This window comes from Akanthomyces muscarius (assembly GCF_028009165.1).
Source record: "Akanthomyces muscarius strain Ve6 chromosome Unknown contig_10, whole genome shotgun sequence".
Lineage (NCBI taxonomy): Eukaryota > Fungi > Ascomycota > Sordariomycetes > Hypocreales > Cordycipitaceae > Akanthomyces > Akanthomyces muscarius.
This window is the reverse complement of record NW_026611616.1, coordinates 66269-89289: the sequence shown is the minus strand read 5'-3', so window position 1 is coordinate 89289 and position 23021 is coordinate 66269. Positions and strand designations below refer to the sequence as shown.

The following is a 23021-nucleotide window of genomic DNA, read 5'->3' as shown; positions in this document are numbered from 1 at the left end:
TGTCTCTGCTTGCCCTGCAGCTGAAACTTTCATGGACGCGACGTACTTCCGGGCAAGTGACTGTGGTGCCGATGGGAGCCCTTGGTACTGCGCCGAAATGCCTAGCCTGTCTAATCTGTACCAACGCGAAGCCGTTGACCGGAAATGAAGCGTTATCTGACGGCCGTATAGTGTGGACTGGCGAGGGGCGGCGCTACAGTAGCCATGGGGTTCACGAACCACCCTGCCCCCCTGCAAGTGGTGGCTTGCTTCTTGCCATGCTGCTGATAACTCGCAGCTAGGCATCTACCTGTGCGCATCCAGTAACGGAGTTTTCTACCAGCAAGTCACCGGGTGCGACAAGGCCCCGAAGGTGAATTGTGAAAATGGCTTAAACTGTCTAGTATAGATACATATCTTTTTCCAGTCCAAGCTCGTTTATCACCTTGTGCTTAATGTCCGCCGCGCTGAGCATCATGTTACGCGAGCCACCAAGCTTGTAAAAGGTGGCCAGCATCGTATTGTACCGCTTTTTCTCAATGTTATTCCAAGCTTCCGCAAGGATCTCCTTCTATGGAAAAATTTCTTAGTAATTGTCATGATGGGTTCTGTTAGTCGCAGCTTACATCCCGCGTAGTCCATTGCATGTATTTGGCACGACCACAAATTAACCTCGTCCTTAGAGATTGTATCGTGCACTTTGTGCCGAAAGCCGCAGCAAAATCCTTCTGAATAGAAGCCCAGAGCTCCTTGTCATCTTTATACCGATGGTTCCAATAACACATCAATATGAATCTCTCCTCCGGGGGACAGTCATCTCTCAACGTTGGTGGTCCTTGCTCTAGACCATCATCAGCCGAGCGGCTCTCGCTAGGCTGTCTTGGCCGGCGTGGGCGACGGCTGGGCCGTCGAGACTTCCCGGACGGCACCGTTGTGCACTCCATGTAAATGCGTACCGTATGGGGTTGCGGGGCGTGAGGCAGAGTCATGCTATTAGCTGTCGGCTGTAAGCCTGGGACTGAGGGATGCGGATAGCAATAGCTGATTTGTGGCGCGTGAACTTCTGCAGGCAGCACAGGCATGGGAGGGCTGTTGGACCAAGGAGCGACCATGTCCAGACTGAAGATTTGAGACATGCCGAGGACGGCCAGGCCGCCCTCACCTCCCGGAGAGAAAGACGCATCGTGTTCGAGGCAAAACGGCAGCTGCACAGTCGCTGTTAGCTTTACTTGGTGCATTCACTCGTACCATGCGGGACTCGAACTCGATTAAACGACTTACTCCGTTATCTCTCGCCTTTGAATTGTCTATATTCGCCATGTGTATGGGTGTCTCCTTGACTGCGGACGTGAGGGGTTACACAAACAGCATGACTTGCTATAGCATAGCGCGCATGTTGGCGGAGCGTTGGCCGAGAGAAACAAGGCGGGACAACAGTTGCGGAACAGGTGCGAACCACCCAGGACAGTGGGTCAACTTCGATTATGTCATCACACCTAGGCGTCCATTTGCCGTGTAAACGAAAACACAACGAAGAAATGCTGCCAGGCAGAGGCACTAGCACCGTCAGCCAGCGGTTTTGCTGTTTGGGTGAGTTCAACATGGTGGGTAGACAAGGTACCAGACAATCAGTGGATAAGAATAACCAACTAATTACTTTCAGCCACAAGCCATCTAAAGGCTATTACCACTATGGCACAATCACTTGTTTAGCGTAAAAATTAATAAATAATAATAATTAAGCAGTAGAGTTACCAGGCATCTTGTTTCTAGTTGCGGGTGGAGAAGAGTCTGCTGGAGCGAAAGGTGCAGCAAGGCAGGAGGAGCCAAGTCTTCAATGCTGAAGTATCCATTAGTTTCAGGGCTCCGCAACGACAAGGCTGGCTTGCATGCAGAGGGATAGTTCGTTTAGCCCCCCACGCTTCTTGAGCAAACCCTGAATACCTGTGACGGGGCGGCCGGGAAAGGGAAAGAGGGGTGCAGGGAAATTGGACAGATTTGGATGTCGGACAGCTGGCTGTCTTTCTTTTCTCCCTGCCTTTCAATACGTATACTATTGACATGACAAATGACTGCCTACATATATGTCCACGGAGTCCACAAGCTGCCCGACCAGAAACCACACTCCCATGTCAAGGAGAAAGCCTGTTAGGCCGCCGGAATCCTCCTCGTCCCCTGTAGCTACCCACTGCATGCGCTAGCAGCTAACTGCATGCGCTAGCAACCAACTGCATGCGCTAGCAACCAACTGCATGCGCTAATTGCATGCAACTCCATCAACTGTATGCAAAAAGAACAACATGTGGTCATAAGATTGTCAAGGTGCGTCAAGGTGCGTTGAGCGGTGCAGCATTGTAGCCTGTGCAGAATGTCCCCCACCGTCAGTATTTATGTGCTTACGTGTCTTTGAAAATTCGCACGGTCAAGTGCAGCCTGACATGTCCCCGCACTCACTCGCGACTCGCAAAACCACAATGACAATCTCTGCGGCCAAACCAACGTGGTCGCATCTGTTTGCTTCCCCTGCATCGCGGAGCCCTCCGGCCAGCACGGCTGTTAGTCAGCAGTGCAGCACTGACGATGCGCCCTGCAGGGCCGTCATTGACAAAGCTTGCCGCTCGCCTTTGGACAAGGCAAAGTCGCCGCCAATCGAGACACCGAAAAAGCCGACGCAGTCCTCAACGGAAATGCGGCGACCACAATCAGAAAATGCCGTCGCGGTGAAGCCGTTGTGGTCACATCTCTTTGCAGCCCCGAATTCGAACAAGACGCGGCTCGCGCAGAGCTTTCGGGCGGAGAAGGTGACCTGCCCTTCAAGGTCCGACGTCGATAGCACGCCCCGCACCATCGACTCAGCTGAATGGTCTTTAGTTCGGGGCCAGCTTGCAGAGGCAGACGAAGCCGCAGAGACCGACTCTTCATCGGCTTCCGACAAGGGCTTTTGCATGTCAGTAACTGGCCTGTCCCGGGCAGACACGGAGTCGTCTGCTCCAGAGACAGAGTTGTCTACTTCAGAAACGGAGTCGTCCGAGTTAGAGGTGGAAACTTTCACCTCCAAACTGCAAGGGTACAGGCGTGAACTTGTTGATGATCACGACAGCCTGCGGCGGCTACTAGACAGCATGTCAAGTCTCCCAACCGCTATGCCCTGCATCTATCTGGATGTCGAGGGGCGTCAGTTGGGTAGTTTTGGCGTTGCCTGCCTCCTAACACTTCATATACGTCCTCAGGCAACCACCTACGTGATAGACATCGTGGCTCTGGGCGATGCCGCTTTCATGACGCCGGGATGCGAGAGCAGCTGGACCATGCAGAGCGTGCTGGAATCCACCGCTGTGCCGAAAGTCGTGTTTGATATTCGCAGCCAGTCCAACGCCCTCTTTACACTTTTCGGCGTGCGGCTCGGCAACATCCACGAAATTCAGCTCATGGAGGTGGCATGCCGCCCGACGTCGAGAGTCTACGTAAGTGGCCTTGTCAAATGTGTGTGGACGTGCCCAGGGCTCGACGACGCCGACAAGCAGCACTGGGTTAGCCGCAAGGCTCACTACCGGGAGCTGTGCAACCCGGCGTACGGCGGCGACGATGCGCTGCTGGAGCGGCGACCAATTGAGCCTGCCGTCGTAAACATGTGTGCGACAAACATCGAAAGTCTACCCATACTGTGGGACACATACAAAGCACAGAACGGTGGCCTGTCAATGAAACGCATCTTGACTGCGACTCGCGAACGCATCGCAGCCTCCCAGGCTTCAGATTACAAGACGCAAGGAAAACACATGACGTTTGCCCCGCCATCTCTCCAAGTCAGACGCGCGAGCTTCGGCAGATACAGATAGCCTCTGGCAAGATGGAAAGTTTGGCTAGCATAATGTAAACATTGCATCGTTGATTATCGTTGTCATGGAGCGCAGTCCTTGCTATCAATCTCAGCCCAACTTGCCACTAGTCGTACAAGAACAAATTTCTCAAATTTCTCAAATGAAGTATTGAATTACAAACATGAAGAAGATTGCCTCTTTTCGACTCGCCGGCGTGAACGCGCGTTTTATTAGCCGTCGCTCTGCCACATTCGACAGCTCATCCATCAGAGTTCAGTTAATGAGATTATTAGTACTAGTTGGGAGCAGTTGAGTCATCGATATTGCTACAAGGAGTATTCGCTATTTGGCCGGTCTTCCTGGTGGGGGGGGGGGTTTACTAATGCCCCGTTGCTCAGGATCGCATTGAATTCAGCCACAATCGGATTAAAAATGATATAGAGGAGAGGCATGGAACAGGATGAATATCAACGCCACGCCGAGGTCTTCGGGCAGATAGTTGGGTAAAGCTTGAGATTTACGATTTGTGGATATAGGGGTAATGATTAGTGGTTCTAGCTGATTGTCTTGTAAACGGCTTGGGAATTACACAAGCAAACAGAATGGACAATGCCTCAATCCACAACGTTCCAGTCGAGGTCTGAGCTAACCTTGCTCTCGCAGATGTTTGCTGCTTATGATAAATCGATTAAGCTTAGTCGACTATTTCTCTTTCCGAGCATTGATATGAATGATATTCCCCATGAACAAATATCAACAAAGCATACATGATATGATGTGTGCGATAGTGTGTACATGGTGTTGAACAATGTAGCCTTTACAATCTGCATATCATTAACCAGCCATGATTCTCGCGCATCTCCATCCAGCACAATATCCCTGTTTTCACGTCGATGTGGCATGTTTAAGCCTATGCATATGTCAGCAGACCGCATTTTTAGTTTGACTAGCGCCGCTTCGCTGTTAATCAAAGAGGTCCCGGATTCGCAAAGGCCACGCAGTTCCATTATGCAGGGCTTGCCATGCTCCGCGATGAATTCGTAGCCCGCCGGCCGCAGCGCCGCCCATTGCAAAACAAGTCCCGCTGTACAACGACGATCGACCGCCTTAAAACAAAATGTTCTCATTTTGCCACTCGAGCGCGCCACGACTGGTGCGGTCAAGAGCATTGCAGAGACTGGCTGTCCCGCATAATAGACACTTCGGAGCCCTCGCGAATGAGACCACAAGAGTTTACCCGTGTAGATCGTTACAGATCTGCATTGTACATGCGAGAAACAGGCTAGGATCATGGAACATTACCAAAGGGTCGGTCGGGCTGACGATGCGAAGCTGTGCCAGTACATGGCGTAAGGCGTCATCGCCGCCGTCCAGATGCACCGCTCCTAAGATAGCCCCCACAGCTATCGCCATCATTTTATCCGAAACGGAAGATGTACCGGCGTCCTTGATGACGCAATGATCTAGCCCGAGAGAGAACCCTGTTTCGGCAAGATAGGTGTTGCTCAAAAACTGGTTACGAATTGACGTCCAGGTAGCTTATCCTCGTAAGTGAAGTTGCACATGGTAGGTTTGGTTGCCAGAGTTACACCACCTTTGCTGGAGCTTTCATGGTACCAGTCTCGGCAGAGCATAGCGGTAGCGACAATATCGCCATACACGGCGAGGCGGTCGTTCTTCGGAAGCGTCGTGAATTTGCCATTGGTGACATAGCCAGAAGCAGTAGGTCCGGCATTGTTCAGTGATTCTGCAGAGAGCAGCTCATTCGTAAATGTATACTGAATTTTATGCCTGCACTGCGTAATGGTGTGTCCAAATCGAGAGTCAAAATCCATCATGTAGCGTTGGCTATAATTCTTAATTAGTGAACCGCGATGTTTGTGGCACTGCAAGCATTCGTTGGCCAAACGCTCGTGTCGAGAGTGAGGGGAAGCTCTTCACGTGATTGCTGCTCTGATATGCAGAGCCTCATGTGGAGCGCCAAGCCGCTCCCTGGTGACTCGCACTAGTATATTGAGGGAATCAGAACCCAAACATGAGGGGTAGCTTTTCAGTTTGCAAATGCTTGGCTATATGTTTGTAATTACCTGTTGTCAGTTCTCTGTTGCCCGTTGCCTGTTGCCCTCTGCTATCTCTCCTTCTTTCCTTATTCGTGGGACGCCAGAGCCATGTTGCACCATCCACCTTATTCCATTTAGAAAACCAATTCATGTCCGGTCTTTATAACTGTGCATGACGTCGAGTTCAGGCGCGTTCCGTAAGGCTAATTGCTGCATTGAACCATTTAAACCCTTCACTCATCAGATGCGTCATGTTTCCGCCACACAGTATACGCTTGAACGAAATCCTCGCTGCGCTGGCCAAAGCTTTCAAAGGTGTTGTTTCAAAAGTATTGTCGAGGAGGCTTCTGCGGGAATATAGGGCTCGGCGGAATAATTGTCAAGGTATCTGATCCTTGGCGTCGTCGATTGAAGGTAGCTCCGTCTCTTCCCCTCGAGATTGAAGATCGCGCTCGTCATCGAGAGCCAGTCTGTGGCAGGTTTCGTGGACATGCTCCACGCCCGTGGAGAGGCTTACCAGCTTGCAAGTGATCGATTGGGGGTTTCAAGTAGTGATGGCATAGTGAATAGTGCTCACCTTCAAACTGCCAGCAGTGGTTCCTGGCCTTTTCACATGGCGGCCAAGCACACCTCATTAGATGTGCCTCGCGAAACAGACGCCACCACTGAGATCGTCCCCTTCTTCAATTTTGCTTTTTTCCCAGGTCAATTGGTTATTGCAGCTTCTGCCAGCTTGCTGCTCTCGATATGCATGCTTTCAAAAGTTATGTTAAGCGCGGTCACATTGCGCTTCTTGCTTCTAACTCATTCCAGTCCTGAATTCGTTTCCAATGACTACCAATTCGGTTTCTAGGTTGTTGTAACGCTTTTGAAACGGCTCAACGCTACGATGAGTTGTAGTGATCAGGATTTCAGTATCGTTCACTAGGCAGGGTTGCTTCTTCTGTAGCTTTCTCCAACTTCGGCAGTAGGCGATACCCCCCAAGCTTGTGTGGCTACATGATAATGCCTGTCTCTGACTTGATTTTAGGATGGCGACGAATTACAGACAATTGCCGCCCGGCATTATAAGGAATTGTAGGCGCGGCTTCGTCCGACAGTTGGCAGTCGCAGCTATTGTTACTCGGACTTTCCCAATAGGTATCAGGCGGCTTCTGGGAGTTGTAGAAGCATTTTTATTCTAATTACCGAATTCTTGCGACTCCGGCACTCACCCACGTGGTTCAAGCAGATTTGAGACTGACTCATGATTACGGCCCTAAGACACAGGGAGTTGCCACGTCGCATCTCGCAGTGACAATTCAAATCCCTGCTCAAGGCTCTGGCAATGTGTCCATGGCACTCTGCCGTCTTCTTTGGCCTACTTCGTGGCTGCCAAGTGAAATTGTATCTCCGTGAGTAGTTACCATCCTGCAGCACCTACAGACGTTCAGTAATAGAGCGATGTCGACATGAAGTTGAATCGAAATCAAATTGAGAATATGAGGGGACAGTAAAAATTTGATCGAGTTGAAATAGATCTTTTCAGGCGCCCATAGGTGCAATATGAGGTTGCCACTGAGTTAACAAAAGTCTAGATACTGAAAAACCCAGTGCACTGTGTGGCCTGTTCGAGGCTCCTGGAAAGCACCCACTTTACACGCCGTTTTCGGCTTTGTACAGTGGGGAAGCAATAATTCCGCTCGATTACTGGCGCGACCCCGTACCTCGCGTCACACCACAAACAACACACTTTTGTAACCGCGATAACTTCTCCCACAATGGATGAAAATACAATTAAAAAACAGTATTCACCTCATAAGCGAACAAGGATTGTTACAAAGTACGATGCAGGTATCAAACCATCGATTATCGCAGCTGAGGAGGGAGTTCCAGTCAACAGCATCCGTGGTATCGCTAAGCGCTATCGGGTTAAAAAAAGTGCAACATCGATGAAGCGCTGCGGCCGCCCAGCAACAATTACAGAGCGTGATAAAAGGGTTTTATTGCGTATAATAGCCAATAATCCATTTATTAAGAACATTGATTTACTCCGGGAGGCAGGTCTAGAGTGCTCAATCTCTACTTTAACTCGGTACCTTAAGAAGCAGGGTATTATGCACACACTCGCGCTTACACGCCCGAAATTATCTGAAATAGTTGCGGCAAAGCACCTACGATTTGCTCAAAGATATATTAATCAAGATTCTAGAGTTTGGGAGCGCTGGATCTTCTCTGACGAGACCACAATTGCACGCGGTGACGGGGCTCGGAGAGAGTGGGTGTTCTGCAAACTAGTACGAACTTCAACACGCGATAACTTCACAGCCTAACATCGTATAGAAAGATAAAAAACACAAAAAGAATTTCCAGCCTCGAAATAAGTCAACCCGTCATTCTCAAATGTTTTGGGCTGGATTTGCCTGTGGTATGCGGACAAACTTAGTGGCCCTTCCAGGCGACCCCAATTCAAAACGAGGCGGCGTTACTAGCCGCCAAATACTCGCCTGCCTGCAGGAAAATTTGCCTACAATTGCAGAACCTGGTTATTTCTTTATTCAAGATAACGCTCCAACTCACACAGCTCGAATAGTTAAAAAATGGCTACGTGAGTGGTCTGGAGAACATGGGATCAACCTGGTGGATTGGCCGCCCTACTCGCCCGATCTTAACCCGATCGAAAACCTATGGAAATTACTCAAAGAACAAGTTTTAAAAAAAGATCCGGCATTAGCAGAGATGCCTTCGAGCATTGCATCTATGGAGAGATTAATTAGAGCATCAGAGGAGGCGTGGGAGGAGTTTAAAGATGAGCTATTAGAAAAGCTTGCCACGTCGATAGTCCGGCGCCTTCAAGCCGTTATCAACGCTGAGGGTTGGTATACGAAGTATTAATTCTGGAAGCGCTAAAATCATATAATTACGATTCTGTATTTAAATTTTTAATTAATTTAGACCACTATTGCATATGTTGTGATGTGCTGCAAATTATGTGCTGTCGGGAGTGACCTATCAAAAAAGCGGACCGAGCGGAACTTTTGCTGACCGACTGTAGCACCAAGCCTAATTCTAAGAAGAGTTGTGGCAGACGCTACTTATGCTCAAAACGATGCAGTAATACAAAAAATCTGTATAGAAGATTGTGTGCAGGCTGTTGAGCAACCTGAAAAGAGCAAATTTTTGGGAACCGGTAGTGAGAGGCACTTGGGGGCGAGGGTTAATTCGAAGAATTTGGTCCGATGCCAAATCTCTGATGATGTTCCAAAAATATAATTATTTCTTCTTCTGCCAGCTTCAGCAGTAAGCTTCTTCCATCAATTGCTCACTGACATTTAATTGGCAGTCTGACGTGGCATGAACGACGAGATGCTCTTTTGCTCGCTATCCAAACTCGTCCATGGTAGTGACGAGTAGGTTAGTGATCTTGCGGTATTCAAGACTGAATAGCTATGACATCCAGCAAGGCAAAGCTGTGTACGAGCGACGGGAGCTCTCGCAACAGCAGGCTAAGCTTTTTGGAGCCATGCAGGCCTCTACGGCAAACCAGGACGCGCCTGACACTGAGATGGCTGAGGCGGGAAACAGCACTCTACCGAGACGGAGCCACAACGCCTCTTCCAGAGGAGGACATCATAGGCCACTTGGACGAACTTCATGTCTCAGAGGGGAGCATGGACATCGAAGTAGAAGCCGAGGAACAAGACAAAGACCACGAAGGTGAAGTGGAAGATCGGGAAATAGAGGCATCCGCCCCACTTGCTCCACCTCACGCTCTCCCCTTCAACAACCATCAACAGAACAAAGCCCTGCTTGCCAGCCCCAAGTCGTGAGAACGACATCAATTTGCCACACCACAGAAAAAGAGTCCAAAATTAAAGCAGCTGTCCCTGGACGGGTGTTGATAAATCCTGCAGGACTTTCAAGTGACACGATAATGGTCGCGCCTTCACCATCTTCACCTTCATGATAATAGCCGCTAAAAAACAACAAGGCACACTCGTGTAAGGTCCAATTCCCGGAAACAACAAACCCATATCAATTCGCTTATACCAGGCCAACGTCGAAAAGAGCGAACCTGCACACCAAGCAGCCCTTCAGCTAGCATTTGAAAGACTATAATATGGGTCTACTCCAAAACCACAGTCGTCATATAACGAAAAGAGAGGCCTCTGCCGGGTGTTAGACCACTTTGGCTTTCTCTGCTTCTCTCCGGTCTCCTACTGGACTCTATAGAGACGCCCATGGGTGCTCACATACGTTCGGAGACGAATCAGATATAGGAACAATCCGCGCACGGCTTCCTGAACGCTCAACCACAACTGACCTAGCCATTTTTTGACACTGGCAACCCTCCGGGCGGTAGAAGAGTACCTGACCATGGGCTCATTTCACTACACACTGTGTATCGAAGTGCTAGCCACAGAAGCCCCTTAGCGAATTCACAGATACAATATCCTTAGGAGACAAAATGGAAGGCTTTGTTGCTCACGTCACAGCACCAGATGACGTCTACAAAGCTATTCGCTGGCGAAAGCTCGACGACGGATATCACCGCCTCCTGTTCAGGCTGGCGGGCAATTTCTTAACGAATAGAGACAAAGCTCAAGCCGTAGGACAGGCCAAACTCACACGACGTATGGCCAGCGACGATATCGAAGACGTCTGATCTCACTCTGTCGCTCCCACAGCCTCGACCCCCTTTAGCCGCACAATCTTGTACGAGGAAGCCGGGTTCGGACTCCTCAGCACTGCCAATACCCCCCCCCCCCGGGGCTGATGGCATCATGGTGAACACACTTCACAAGCTTTGGCCGACGATAGTTCGCCTCATAACAAACCTCTACAATGGCTGCCTACGGCCAGGTTTTCACCCAAGCTCATGGCGCACGGCTTAAGTGGTCATGAGACCAAAACCAAACAAATGGAACCGTACCCAAGCCTAGGCATGGCATCCGATCTCCCTGATCTCCTGCCTAGGTAAGGGCATGGAACGCATCATCACAAGCACATGTTCTACCTAGCCATCAAATGCAAAACCCCCAAAAAAGCACAACCGATATCGCTGTACTACCCACACATGATGTTGAGCAGGCACGCCGGCAAAGAAGCTCGCCACACTAGCGATAACGATTAAAAGGAGTATTTGATGCGATTCTGTGAAACAGTTCAGTTCTCAAGCTACGGAAGCAAGGCTGGCCACAATTTCGTATATGTTGGAGAGCGGCATTCCTTGTGCAACGGCTAGTGAAAGTCCGCTTTGAAGACGCCATCGCGGAGACAATAGGTTTCCGATGTGACATCCCAAAATACTCCTCTCTCTCGTCGATCCTGTGAATGCTGGCGATAGAGGCGCTCTACTTCCTCCCTGGCGCTGCTCATTGATACGGATACCCCGACAACACCGACATTTTCTTTGTCGTAGACACTCGATGAAACCACCGACCAAGCTAAGGCCGCGATTGTGGTAATGGAGGAATGGGGTCGCCAAGATGGTTTTGCTTTCGACATTAAGAAGACCCAAGTGATTAACCTGGCAAACCAAAGACGAAGAGATCTGTCTTCTATCCAGCACCAGTACCAGACCATACAGCCTAAACTCGCAATACGGTGGCTTGGCGTCTGGTTCGACCCACGCCTAAACTTCACCACCCCCAATGGCATCATTTAACATCTAAGAAGTATGAGCAATGCCGTTCGCGTGTTCTCACCTGCTACAGCACGAAAGCGCGTATTGGCAGTGGTTATGCTAGCTCTTTTCTACGGGATAGACGTCTGGTATCAAGCAGCGGGGAGAGCGTTAAAAGGACATCTCAGGCCATCCAAGAAGACTCTAACCGCCGACTGTCGGATGATCTTATCCTCGTTGAGAACAACGTCTAAAACCGCGCTCTGGAATGAAGCCGGCACTTCGCTTACCCGCCGCTTCTTACAGCAGGAACACAAGATGCAAAACGCCGTGGCAAACTCTTAGCGCCATATACGAATCCAACTTGCCATCGCATTTCAGCGGTAGTGGGACGAAGTGAATCGCGAGAGTTATCGTGGTCTCTAACTAAAGGCTGAAGTAGAGAAACTCCCGGAGCTAACATTTCAGTGACGGTAGCTAGGATATCTCCCAGTGTCGAGGACACTACGGAGATTTTACCGACATCATAAGCGCTTAAATCACGAAAACGCCGAACTTGGCTGCCTGTGTGGGTGAAGGAAGTCTCCAATCCACCTCTTCTACTAGAGGAAGATCCCCCGTAGCCTCAGACCTCGATTCACACCCGAGCCTGAAGCTGCGATACGGAGATACCTAGGTAGACCCTTCCAACCTTCGTAAAGCTTGCGGACTTCTATTGTTCGAGGATAAACAAGCGATACTAGGGAACTGGAGGCGCTCTCAGCTGGCGACTGAGAGACGAACACATTACCCAAGCAGCGACAACTGCTTGTAAACCTTCCCCATTAGTTTCTTTGTTATGTGGAAACACGTGTTAACGAGTCTCACAGCATAAGAAAGCTATAACACAGCACACGTATCTCTTCGCTGGCGGAAGCCGCTCCCAGCAAAACTCATAATCGAACAGAAACAGCTCTTTCTCAACTGGCGCATAGCTGCTGCTGTAGGAGGAGATTCGGGTCATGAAGCTGTTACGAAGGCCCTTGGTGATAACGTTCGGCGCGCCTCCAAACGCGCCCCATCATGCCTATCGAAACGACGGCAATATCATCCGTAGAGCATAGACAGCACGTCTCTTTGCTTAACAGTATCATTGGCATTGGACGCTTCCTCAGAACGTCTTGATATCACGGCAAACATTTGTTTAATAATTCTTATGTCAACTGATCCTGTTCTGGGACGTTAGTCAGGTTCCTGCGTTTGAGCAGGTTCCTAAGACCATGAAACCCTATCTCAAGAGTTTCAAGTTTTCCCTTTCATGCGTTTTCTCTCTGGAAAATTCTTGGGTTTCTCCTTCGGGGCGAATATCTCTCTTTGCTCGTGTGCAAAAAATTACTCGATCTGAGAAGCGTCGAGAGATGGCTAATAAGGGAGTCCTCAATCGCAACGAGGCTCATGTCGTTTACGAATCTGCTTACTACAACGTGCGAGATGAATTGTTAGTACCACACAAACTGCATTCTACTGTAGACAACATGTTGTCTTAAAGTAAGCTTCATATCGCCCATCGCAAGGGCGCTTCCAAACCGCCATGTTGGGGTTTGGGCTTCTCTCTGACCTCCAAGCTCGATCGGTTTCGGGCTGAACTTGCGGTCTGGATCTTCGAAACTATACGATCCAAAGACTTTCGAATAAGCTTTGTAATAGCACTTTTGTCCCGGGCTGCTATATCCACTAAACAGTCTCGGTGAGCTGGGCATGTACGAAGTAAGATGCCGGGCGGCCGATTAGAGCATCGCATTGACCCGAGCGTCCATTTCGCCCTTCGAACCAACAATTTTCCTAGCGAATGAGTTTGAGAACCGCGTCTGCAACGGCGTTGGTGGCAATCTGCTAGACTATCAGTCAAGTCTTCTCGGGCGCAACCAGGATCTCCTAGCTAAGTCTTTCGCGATCTTCCCCAAGGCCTGCCCTGCTCGGTGAAGTGATAGGCAGCAATCAGCGGGTTGAAGAGGCCATGGATCTCGCGGCCCTTAGCTAATTGTACGACAATTAGCAGCATCCTCGGTTTGTCAGACTGTAAGATGTGAGTCAAATCGCGAATGGTGCGGTCAGCCTCTTCTTCGTTCTCCGAATCGGCGATTTGCTAAATTTGACCACTCAAGCGCTTCTCTTCCCGAATTCGTGCAGTCAGCTCTGAACCACAGCCCTCAACCTTATATGAAACCTGTCACTCTCTTCTTGGTCGTCGAGACAACTATTATTACGCGTATCACATCACCAACTGCCTGGGCTACCAGAGACGTGTATTCCTCGCCTACTCGCATGAGGTCGCTCAACTGTTGTTTTGGGGTGCCGCGTACCAGGCCGAGCCGATCCGATGTGTGGGTGCAGTCTCGAATGCCGTATTTTACAGTCAATGTGGCTAACAGACAGACCGTCTAACAGACCGTCTGACAGACCGCAGTCAGACCAACCGACGATTTTCATCAGACCGACAGACCGCAACACTCGGCCGGTCTGAGTCGGTCTGGGTTGGTCTGGGTTGGCTAAAGTGGGGCGTTATTTCGGCGTTTTTACTGCTCCGCTACCCATATAACCTTAGTAATTAAAGGGGCATGCTCTACAATCAGTGCCTGAATGCCCCCCGACGCATGCACACGCTACCGCATTATGGCTTCTAGCAGGACCTCAAGCCCGGTGTCCATACCTCAGTCTCTTGTATCCCATCCACCTTCAGTCGTGCCTGATGATGAGAGTCTGCCAGCCACGCCAGCCACTTAACATCGATTGGGAGAACATCTGGCACTGTTGAAAACGGCTGGTGGGCGCCAATCGGCGACCTCGGCACAAACGGGTTGTCGGTACAAAGATCAAAGAATCATGGATTTACAGGCATGGCGCGAATTTAGAGCACAATGGGGTGCGTTGCTGGCTTTGTCGGATCTGTCACGAAAAGAAGAGCTATGCGACAGCTTTTTACGCCTCATCAGGAACATCTCATACTGCTCGGCACCTGCTTCGGCAGCACTAGATCACTGAACTTGGTGAGAGACGTCAAGGCTTGAAGACCCCATTCACCTTGGCAGCATTGTCAGCATCATCCTCGTCGCAATTCTTGCTACGACAGGGCAGACCAGGCCTTCAGCTCACCTCACGCTTTGATGAAACTGCGTGGAAAGCCCGTTTTGTGGACTGGGTCATTCTTGAAGATGTTACACTCCGACAAGCGTCTAGCGAGCGGCTTCGGTGGCTAATAGCGAACGGTGGGGAGCTTGCAAGCCAGATGCTTCCCGAACATCATAGCACGGTCTGTTCGTGGATCCGTCAGACATTCGAAAGTCGACGACAAGTCATATTCAATCTTGTCAAGAACTCGAAGAGCGCTGTTCATTTAAGCTTTGACCTATGGACGACTTCAAATGCGTTCAATTACTTGGGAATCGTCGGGCATTTTGTTGACGTGGAAGACGAGAGACGTAATGTGCTCCTTCGGCTACTGCGTCTTGTCGGCCCACACTCTGGCGAAAACATGGCGACATATGTCAAGGCCGTTATTGATCAATACGAATTGGGCTCCAAGCTTGGATACTTCATGCTCGATAACGCGGAGAGTAACGATACCTGCCTGGAGACGCTTGCTAAGTGGTTTCCAATGGATGTCAGGCGTCGGCACTTGCGCTGCGTTGGTCACGTTATCAACCTGATCGTTTGGGCGGGTAATCTTCGGTTCCAATGTTGCCGCATTTGAGGCACAGCTCCGTGGGGCCACTGCTGAGTTCTATTTTGAACTTTGGGCCAGGAAGGGCGCTATAGGTAGGCTTCGTTACCTTGCTACGTACATTCGTCGGACAGACCAACGACGACAGGCTCTTCGACAATTCCAAACCGAGCTTGCTGGCGACGACGCCATTTTTACCCTGGAGATCATTGTTGACGGCAAAACAGGCTGGAACTCCATTTGCCATATGATTGAATGCGGTAGTTGACCAACACTGTATTACTATAACTACGCTGGCCGCTTGCTAACAAGTTGTTGCGTGTACTAGCATTGGAGATTCGTAGCGCGATCGAGCTGTATCAATACCGGGGGCAAAAGCCCCGGCACGACCCTAACCACCGCGATCTAACCAACGATTTCCTCAACGCCACGGACTGGGCTGAGCTCGAGCGCTTTTACCATTTCCTCAAGCCTTTTTACATCCTAACAAAAACCATGGAAGGTAACGCCAACAAACCGGGGGCAGAAGGAGGCCACGGCGCCGTGTGGGAGACATTGAAGACGATGAACTAGCTGTTCATTAAATTCAAGCAGCCAGCAGAGGAAACACGGCTTGAAGGAGCCTCTCATTTTAAGTCTGGCATCTTGCGGGTGGGCTAAGCTTGAAGACTACTACGCCAAGACCGACAGGACGCCAGTGTACCGAGCAGCACTAGCCCTCCATCCATCTTACGGATACGACTACTTTGAACGTCACTGGAAGAAGGCGATGGGTAAGCCGCAATGGTATAGCGACATGCAGTTGGCTGTTGGTGGACTGTTCGGCGAATATTGACGGCAAGCGGAGGTTGAAACCCAGGCGCAGGCCGGGCTTGGGCAGGACGATGATGACGAAATCGACGCTGACATGAACGAGTACAGCTCGTTTGGGAAGAGATCAATCAGCTCACTGAGCGCACAGCGGAAGAGGGACAAGACAGTTAGTGAGCTCGACTTATTCCAGACACGGCCCATTTATGCCGAGGATCTTGACGTCACGAACCTCTCCAATGGTGGAGCCGACATCAAGCCGAGTACCCGGTCTTGTATCGAATGGCGGCGGATCTATTCTCGATCCCTGGAATGAGCGCCGAATGTGAGCGATCATTTAGCCAAACCGATAAAATGATCACCGATGAACGGAATAGACTATCGCCAGAGACGGTTGAGGCTGGTCAGCTTCAAAAGCAATGGTTGATGAGAGGCTTAGTACTGTAGTCGTAGCAAGAGAACCACGGTCACTGGAGCATGAACCCTAGTAAAGTAGTAGCCTTTGGATATGAGGGTCAGGCCTCCAGACCCAGACCGTCAGACCCAGACTGACCGGCCCCTCGACCCCAGACAGACCTAGACCGACAGACCGCAAGCCCTCGTGAACCCAGACCGACCGACCGGACGGGCCGGTCTAGGTCTGTCGGTCTGTTAGCCACACTGTAATTTTACATCCCGTACAGGACTTGGTAGCTGGGCAGGATCTGGTCCCTAAGAACTGTGCTGCACTTGAACCTCAAGGCCGCCACGCGGCAGTGGGAGAGGACTATAGAATCTCACAAACCCTGCGCGAAGATTTGCTCTCTATAGCATCGTGTTGGATTGGGTGACATCCCGTTCCCCCAACTCTCGACTTTTCAGCACGTGCCAGCCAAGACGAAGTTTTTCCATGAGGTTCTTAGCAAGACGAAAAAAGTAACGCTCCGACTTAGACCCGACGTCCAATGTGTCGGGGCTTTGTCATGAGGGCTAGAGTGCGTAGCCCATCTAGGTCGGCATTTTTGGCCATCAAAGTGACACTGTAGAGCATCCTCGGATTTTGTATCAAGGGTATTATCTGGCGTCCGAAGCCGTTCCGATGGCCTACTTTTACATTTTAATGTTCAGCTACTGAACGTCATCGAAGTACAACTCGTTGAGTTCAGGATCAGATTAACCCCGAGATGAATTTTCTCACTGGCGTCACCAAATACATCAAACAAAATGATCTCATTACCAAAGATGAGAAAAGAGAGTGCCGAGGGCTGAGGGAGGACTATCGCCGTCTCTGTAACCTAGCCTGCGGTGGGGACCTAACGCTCCTCGAGGAGAGAGGCCGTTGAGCCAACCTATCGTGGAAGATCTGCGAGAAATGCGATTTCTCTAGGCGGTTTTTGGGGCAACTATTGCAGGCAACTAACAACCAAAGAGTAAGATGCGATCCTGGCCGAAACGGCGTGCAGAATCTTACAGAAGCCAGGGCCTGCACATGGCGCTCGGCCCGTACACCTGGAGGCGATGAGGCATTAGACGATCAGTGCACATTTGTAGCGAGTTCATAATTTCGATGTTGGTAGTCCGGCAACTGCATTAACGGAAGACGTCCGTTCTGGCGCTATGTCGTGTAAATGCCATACTTATATTACAATATATATCGAACTCAATACAGCATCAGTGATCTTACTGGGACAATTCTCCACAGGCCGTTATCAGCAAACACGACCACTTCCTCATCAATACGAAGATTTGCACCTCCACTGAGGTACACCTCAAGCTCGTTTTCCAACGCTCCGACCTCGGCTGCCGACGGCCGCCCAGCTCGCCTCCAGTCTGCAGCGAGTGCGCCGTCCACCAACAACGCGCTCGTGACGGTGGACTCTGGCATTCCCACTAGAAACGACACAAGCTGCGATTTTGTGTAGCCGCCGAGATTGTCGAGCGAGGACAGAACTGTGTAAAACGCCTTAATGCGCCGCATTGTCGTCGCAAAGAGCTTGTGTTTTTGCATGTGCCGCCCAACGTCTGTGACCAGGACGTGTTTCTCAAATTGGCCTCTCTTTTCCGCTGCTTCTTTCATCCTCTTGCGCAGGGCTACCAACTGAGGCGTCTGCTTCAATTCAATTTGAAGTCTTCTGGGAAATTCAGACCCGTATGTTGACCGTTGCAGCGCCGCCTTGAGTCTGGCATGCATCCCTTCTTGATGCTGAAGTGCCGGCGGAAGTGACGCGACGAGTCGCTTCATGTACGGGTCAGTCACGTTGGCAGGCAAGCTTCTAAACCTGCGTTCAATATCCAGCCTCTCACGCCGCTTGTTCTCAGCGTAGATTGTAAGCGGCATTGCGTTTGCTTCAGCTTGCCTAGCTGTATTGCTAGCCGACTTAGTCAGTTCTCCCCGCTTGAGATGTATTGGGATACTGAGAATCGCGCGTCTAGTCGCTTCAGCCTCGTTTTCTTTGATGGAAACATTCTGCGCGAGAAGCTGGATACACTGCGATAAGAGCTTGCGTGCAAATTCTTCGCGCATCCCTCTGCGACGCAAGACGTCCACAGCAGACATCACCTCTACTACCTGGCTATTTGCCCCAGACGAAGAGTCAGTTTCCCAATTGCCATTGACGAAAGTGGCTACAACACGTGCCAGTGAGCCTCTGATTTTGCCATCAGGGCAGCCCAAGATTCGTAAATATTCGTGATAGCATCTGTCTGTCAAAAGTTTCTTCTCTTGTCCTTTCAGGTTGGCACGCTCAGCTACAGCGTTCCAGCCAATTGCTGCGCCATAGCTGCCGTGTACCGTTATGATGTCGTCTCCGTGACATAGGCGCCATTGTACAGAAGGGTTCAAAGCCATATTGCGGCAGGATGTGTCCACAACTCTCGCATACGCAATATTGAGTACAGTGTTAATCAACGTAGTGTCGCGATTGCCGCTGTAGAGCCCACCGACTGTTTGGATGAACTCGTCCGATTCAGGAAGAAAACAGACTTGCGTAAACGTAGCGTCTTGGAGCCACTTGTATCCTTGAGACACTAGATCCCTTTCATCGCGGTTCATTGCCATGTAGCAGGACGAGGCACGGAAAACGGCGCCGGCTTCCTCGTAAATGATCGACATGTGATAATGCGTGTGCATGGAATTAAAATCGGGGTAATCATAGGAAGAAAAGCATGCAGCCCTATTAGCCTCCTGTGCACGAAGGACCTCCAGCTTCACGAAATCGGCATTGGGCAAGTTGATGTCAATGGCTGGATGCGCAATCGCCTTTTCTAATGGTGCCATCAACCAATTTGAAATGATGTAATGCCATATCGTTACTCCATAAATAGCTCGTGCCTTGCCGCCGGTTTCGTTTAGTTTCTGGTGCAGTTTTGCAACTATTTGTGGCCGCGACAACACTTGCTGTAAGGCATAATCGCGACTTATCGTCTCCATCACCGACCGTTTTGTCGAGCGAGGAATGATGCCGTATTCCTTCCTGAGAAAGGCCTTCAGCTCTGTCTGGTTGAAGGCCGAGGGCATTCCTGCAGGCGTGCCGGGGACGAGCCACTCGAATGCATTGTCCATAAATTCGTCAAATGATTTGACACGCAACCGTTGCAGTGCCGTTTCCAGCACTTCGCGAATGGCAGCCCGGATTAGACCTGTCGCATACGCGGCTGACCACAGCTGACCTGTGAACGCGACAATATCGTCCGGTACTTTTGATTTGTTCGATATCTCTTGCTCCCAGTCCACTTCCACCCCACCACGACCCCAAAGAGATTGCATGTAAAGCAGTTGGGTCCAGCACTGAGGGCAGCTACAGCAGGGCAGCCCGTTTTTCCGCCACAGGTCATGCCATTGCTTCGTGTGGTCTAGCCAAGTATCCTCATTCTTCAGCAAAAGCTCGGTGTTCAATAGCTGAGACCATGCCTTGCTGCACAGGTTGATAGCTGACAGCCAGAGGGCAACAGCCGTGACAAATTCGGCGTGGTTACCAATGTTGCGCTGCAGAAACCACAGAGCCAACAGCTCTTGAGATTTTTCTGGATCGAGGATAAGTAGCAAGCCTGCGGTTGATATATTGTTTTTAGTTGCGGCCTGCGGAGAGCGATGCGGCCAGAGCAAGGCACCGCCGACTTCGTCGCGACCATGTTTCTCTCCAAAATCTTTCAACTTGTTGAAATACTGATGCCCCATTTGTCTGGACAGAAACTCTAATATAAAGACCGTGCTCGCGCTTGCTTCGGTGAAAGACGGCTCGTTCACCGACTCAAAGCCCTTGAGCTCGTCTTCCTTTAAAAACCGCGGAATGCCGACGCCAGGGAAAAGAGCTTGATGCACGACAATGACCTCGTCTGATGTCGACAGATGTTTATCCCAGCGCCGTATCATTTCATCAAGCAGCCTAACTCTGGTTGATAAATTATAGCGCCCAGCATAATGCATTTGCTCGTTGCTCGGCGGGATCATTGACGATGAGGTAAGCGCCGGCTGGTTGGCTGCCGCATTTAGCGGCATGTTGTCAACGCAAGCGCACATGTGCTGCGCAAGAGAGTCTGATGTCATGGCCGAAGGTGCCACAACACGCCAACCTTGGCTGCTCAGTTGTAAGAAATACGGAATCTTTCGATACTGATCTTCAATGCAACTGTACCGAAGGCAAGACAAACTGGAAAAAATGCAAGGTACCGGAAGGTCAAGCGCACAACACGCACCAGCCATCTGCTCAATATCAATAGGGTGATCGGTGACGAAATTCACAGCTGCGCGTATCGCCCGCTTCAGGCTAGCCATACTCTCCATGTTCCCATTTTGGAATCGCCGTAGATAGAGAATGCACCACCACGCACCATCCACTGCTTCCGCATCAACTGGAGCGTAGACGAGAGCATGTGGCCCTGGCGGCTGACTGTTATCGATGTAGTTCGCATAGCCAATCTTGCTCAGCTCAATCGAGCTGTTTATCATCTTTTCGTATGATCTTTTCGCTAAATTCTTTTTGACTTGTTCTAGCCGATCTTGTGCGGCCTTAACAGTAATGGGATTCGCCATCCCTGGCATGTCATAGCACAGCACTTCCGCGGCCATCGCATTTGGTAGCCGGTCGCGAATAGAAAGATGTTGCTGTAATCCACCAATGGGCCATACTGTTTTGCGCCGAATGTTGTCCCATGCTTGTACTTTACCAGTGCCGGAATTTGCTGAACACCCATGGTCATACTCCGCTATGACTCGTATGCCACGCGACAACACTAATTCCAGCGGCAGAAGAGAAGTTTCAGCTACCGTGATAGTCTCCAATCCGCTATGCGATAAGTCGGGATATACCTTTCGTTGAATAGACGGAAGACATCCGTCGGAGGAAAGGAGCCCAAGGCGAATAAGACGCATGATTGTTACGGGCGCCGCAGTGATACACTCGTGCGAAGTGGTTATGTCCGGGTGCCATGTGATCTCCCACGGTAGCTGACCGCATATAGACGTTGCTGTCCAGAACGGCTGCATCAGCCGCAAATGTGCTGGGTATCGCCATTCTTTCACGCTGAACCTCGATATAAGCCTGAACCAAGAGATAGAGTCCGTGCCAAGGCCGGTAAGTTGGAGGAACGACGGCGTTACTTCAAACTGGTGGCGGAATAGCAGATCCCACCCAACGCCGGGTTCTGACGCAACGCTCTGCAGCCACTTTGACGCGCGTTCGAGCTCCGCTTTTGACACATCCCAGCACCCGCGATCCGATATGATGACACCGATGAAGTCATAGAGCTGCGACTGCAAAGCCCACGCACCAGCAAGGGTAGACGCCAGGACGACAGAAGGGTTGGAGGAGACCAATCCCTCATATGGCGTGTCACTTTGGCTGATATTCGTAGCCGGAGCAATGATATCATTAGTGATCCAGTCAGCGGCATGAAGCGCAGCTGGGAGCGCGACGGGGGCATCGGTCTGCAGCAGGCACGGCCAAAGCATGGCGATCTGTAACGCTTCGTTGAGTTGGCTCTGGATGCCGTTAATTTGCGCATAGGTTTCGATGTATGAGATGATCAGGTTCGGTTTTCCGTAAAAATACGGTCCGTTTGGAGATAATTTTAATTCCACGTCGCAAAGGCAGGTCATTTCCATGCCTATGTACTCGTACATGCTGAAGGGCGTTGCATTCGTATGTGCCATTGAATGCGCCGACGCGAAGACAGCGGGCTTGCAAAGGCAGCAGTACGCCCAGAATTCTTGATATCCGCGCGGTTGCCCACACACATTTACCATTTCAGATGAAGGCAAATTGCGGATAACGTTGCTCGAAAATCGTGGGTCAGCTATATTCAGTGTAGACAGCTGCATGATATCGGCATTGTGGCGCATTATAGTGCCGTCTAGAGCTGCAGCAATTGCATCAAAGTATGCCAGGTAGGCCTTGACGAACAGGGCAATGTGGTTATCGCCGGTGCTAGAGGATCTATTTACACAGGCTTGCTCTGCGACTGCGTACTTGGTGTTCGCCTTGCCTGGCTTCCTGGCTGGGCCTGGTGTATCCGCATTCGCGCTGGCCGCGCTGCGCTTGAAAGAGTACAAAGCGGCGGACGGGTGTGCCTTAACCTGCTTGCTATCAATCGGTGCGTAAAATAGCGGATAGCCGGGTACATCCGCCACGCTGCGGGAGCCTTGCCAGAGTAATGGACAGTTTCGGCCATCATTTATCGCCAACCGAATCGGAAAATGTAGATTATGTGTAGCTTTGCAGTTTCCATAGCCATGAAAGTTGCTGGCCGCTTCCACAACCTTGTCGACGGAGCAATTGCTCTGTGCAATGCGGAGGACGGAGAATCTGATGAACGTAGGATAGCTTGGTTGCACCAGGCGCTTGTTGGAGACTGCTAGGCTGTGGAAATTCGGACGTCGCTGTATCTCGCGGATCGACTCGTCGATGATGGCCTTCAAGTCTTCGAGGGTTTCCAAATGGCGACGTTTCGGCAAGAGGTATTGCGCAAGCGTGTCTGGGCGCGTCGATGAATTCATGACATGATACATTTACCCAAGTCATTCGCAGCTGTAAAGCATTCTTGGGTTAGCTATCGCTTGTCGCATCGTT

At 50.6% G+C, this 23021-nt stretch overlaps 5 protein-coding genes across 5 annotated transcripts; 2 read left to right on the top strand and 3 right to left on the bottom strand.

Moving 5' to 3' along the window:
• Positions 1-799: 799 nt before the first annotated feature.
• On the bottom strand, positions 800-1299 carry LMH87_007538 (uncharacterized protein; the record flags this gene model as incomplete). Its single annotated transcript, XM_056194246.1, has 3 exons — positions 800-820; positions 936-1184; positions 1261-1299. The coding sequence occupies 3 exons, from the start codon at positions 1297-1299 to the stop codon at positions 800-802; spliced, it is 309 nt and encodes a 102-aa protein (XP_056057584.1).
• A 1367-nt stretch (positions 1300-2666) lies between these two features.
• LMH87_007537 (uncharacterized protein) lies at positions 2667-3818 on the top strand (the record flags this gene model as incomplete). Its single annotated transcript, XM_056193068.1, has 3 exons — positions 2667-2797; positions 2851-2926; positions 3210-3818. The coding sequence occupies 3 exons, from the start codon at positions 2667-2669 to the stop codon at positions 3816-3818; spliced, it is 816 nt and encodes a 271-aa protein (XP_056057583.1).
• Positions 3819-4704: 886 nt separating this feature from the next.
• Positions 4705-5638, bottom strand: LMH87_007536 (uncharacterized protein; the record flags this gene model as incomplete). The annotated part of the gene is made up of 3 exons (XM_056191904.1): positions 4705-4710; positions 5103-5338; positions 5395-5638. The coding sequence occupies 3 exons, from the start codon at positions 5636-5638 to the stop codon at positions 4705-4707; spliced, it is 486 nt and encodes a 161-aa protein (XP_056057582.1).
• Positions 5639-14976: 9338 nt separating this feature from the next.
• LMH87_007535 (uncharacterized protein) lies at positions 14977-15738 on the top strand (the record flags this gene model as incomplete). The annotated part of the gene is made up of 4 exons (XM_056203702.1): positions 14977-15129; positions 15203-15260; positions 15393-15425; positions 15494-15738. The coding sequence occupies 4 exons, from the start codon at positions 14977-14979 to the stop codon at positions 15736-15738; spliced, it is 489 nt and encodes a 162-aa protein (XP_056057581.1).
• A 1876-nt stretch (positions 15739-17614) lies between these two features.
• Positions 17615-22960, bottom strand: LMH87_007534 (uncharacterized protein; the record flags this gene model as incomplete). The annotated part of the gene is made up of 1 exon (XM_056202528.1): positions 17615-22960. The coding sequence occupies one exon, from the start codon at positions 22958-22960 to the stop codon at positions 17615-17617; it is 5346 nt and encodes a 1781-aa protein (XP_056057580.1).
• Between the last annotated feature and the right edge of the window lie 61 nt (positions 22961-23021).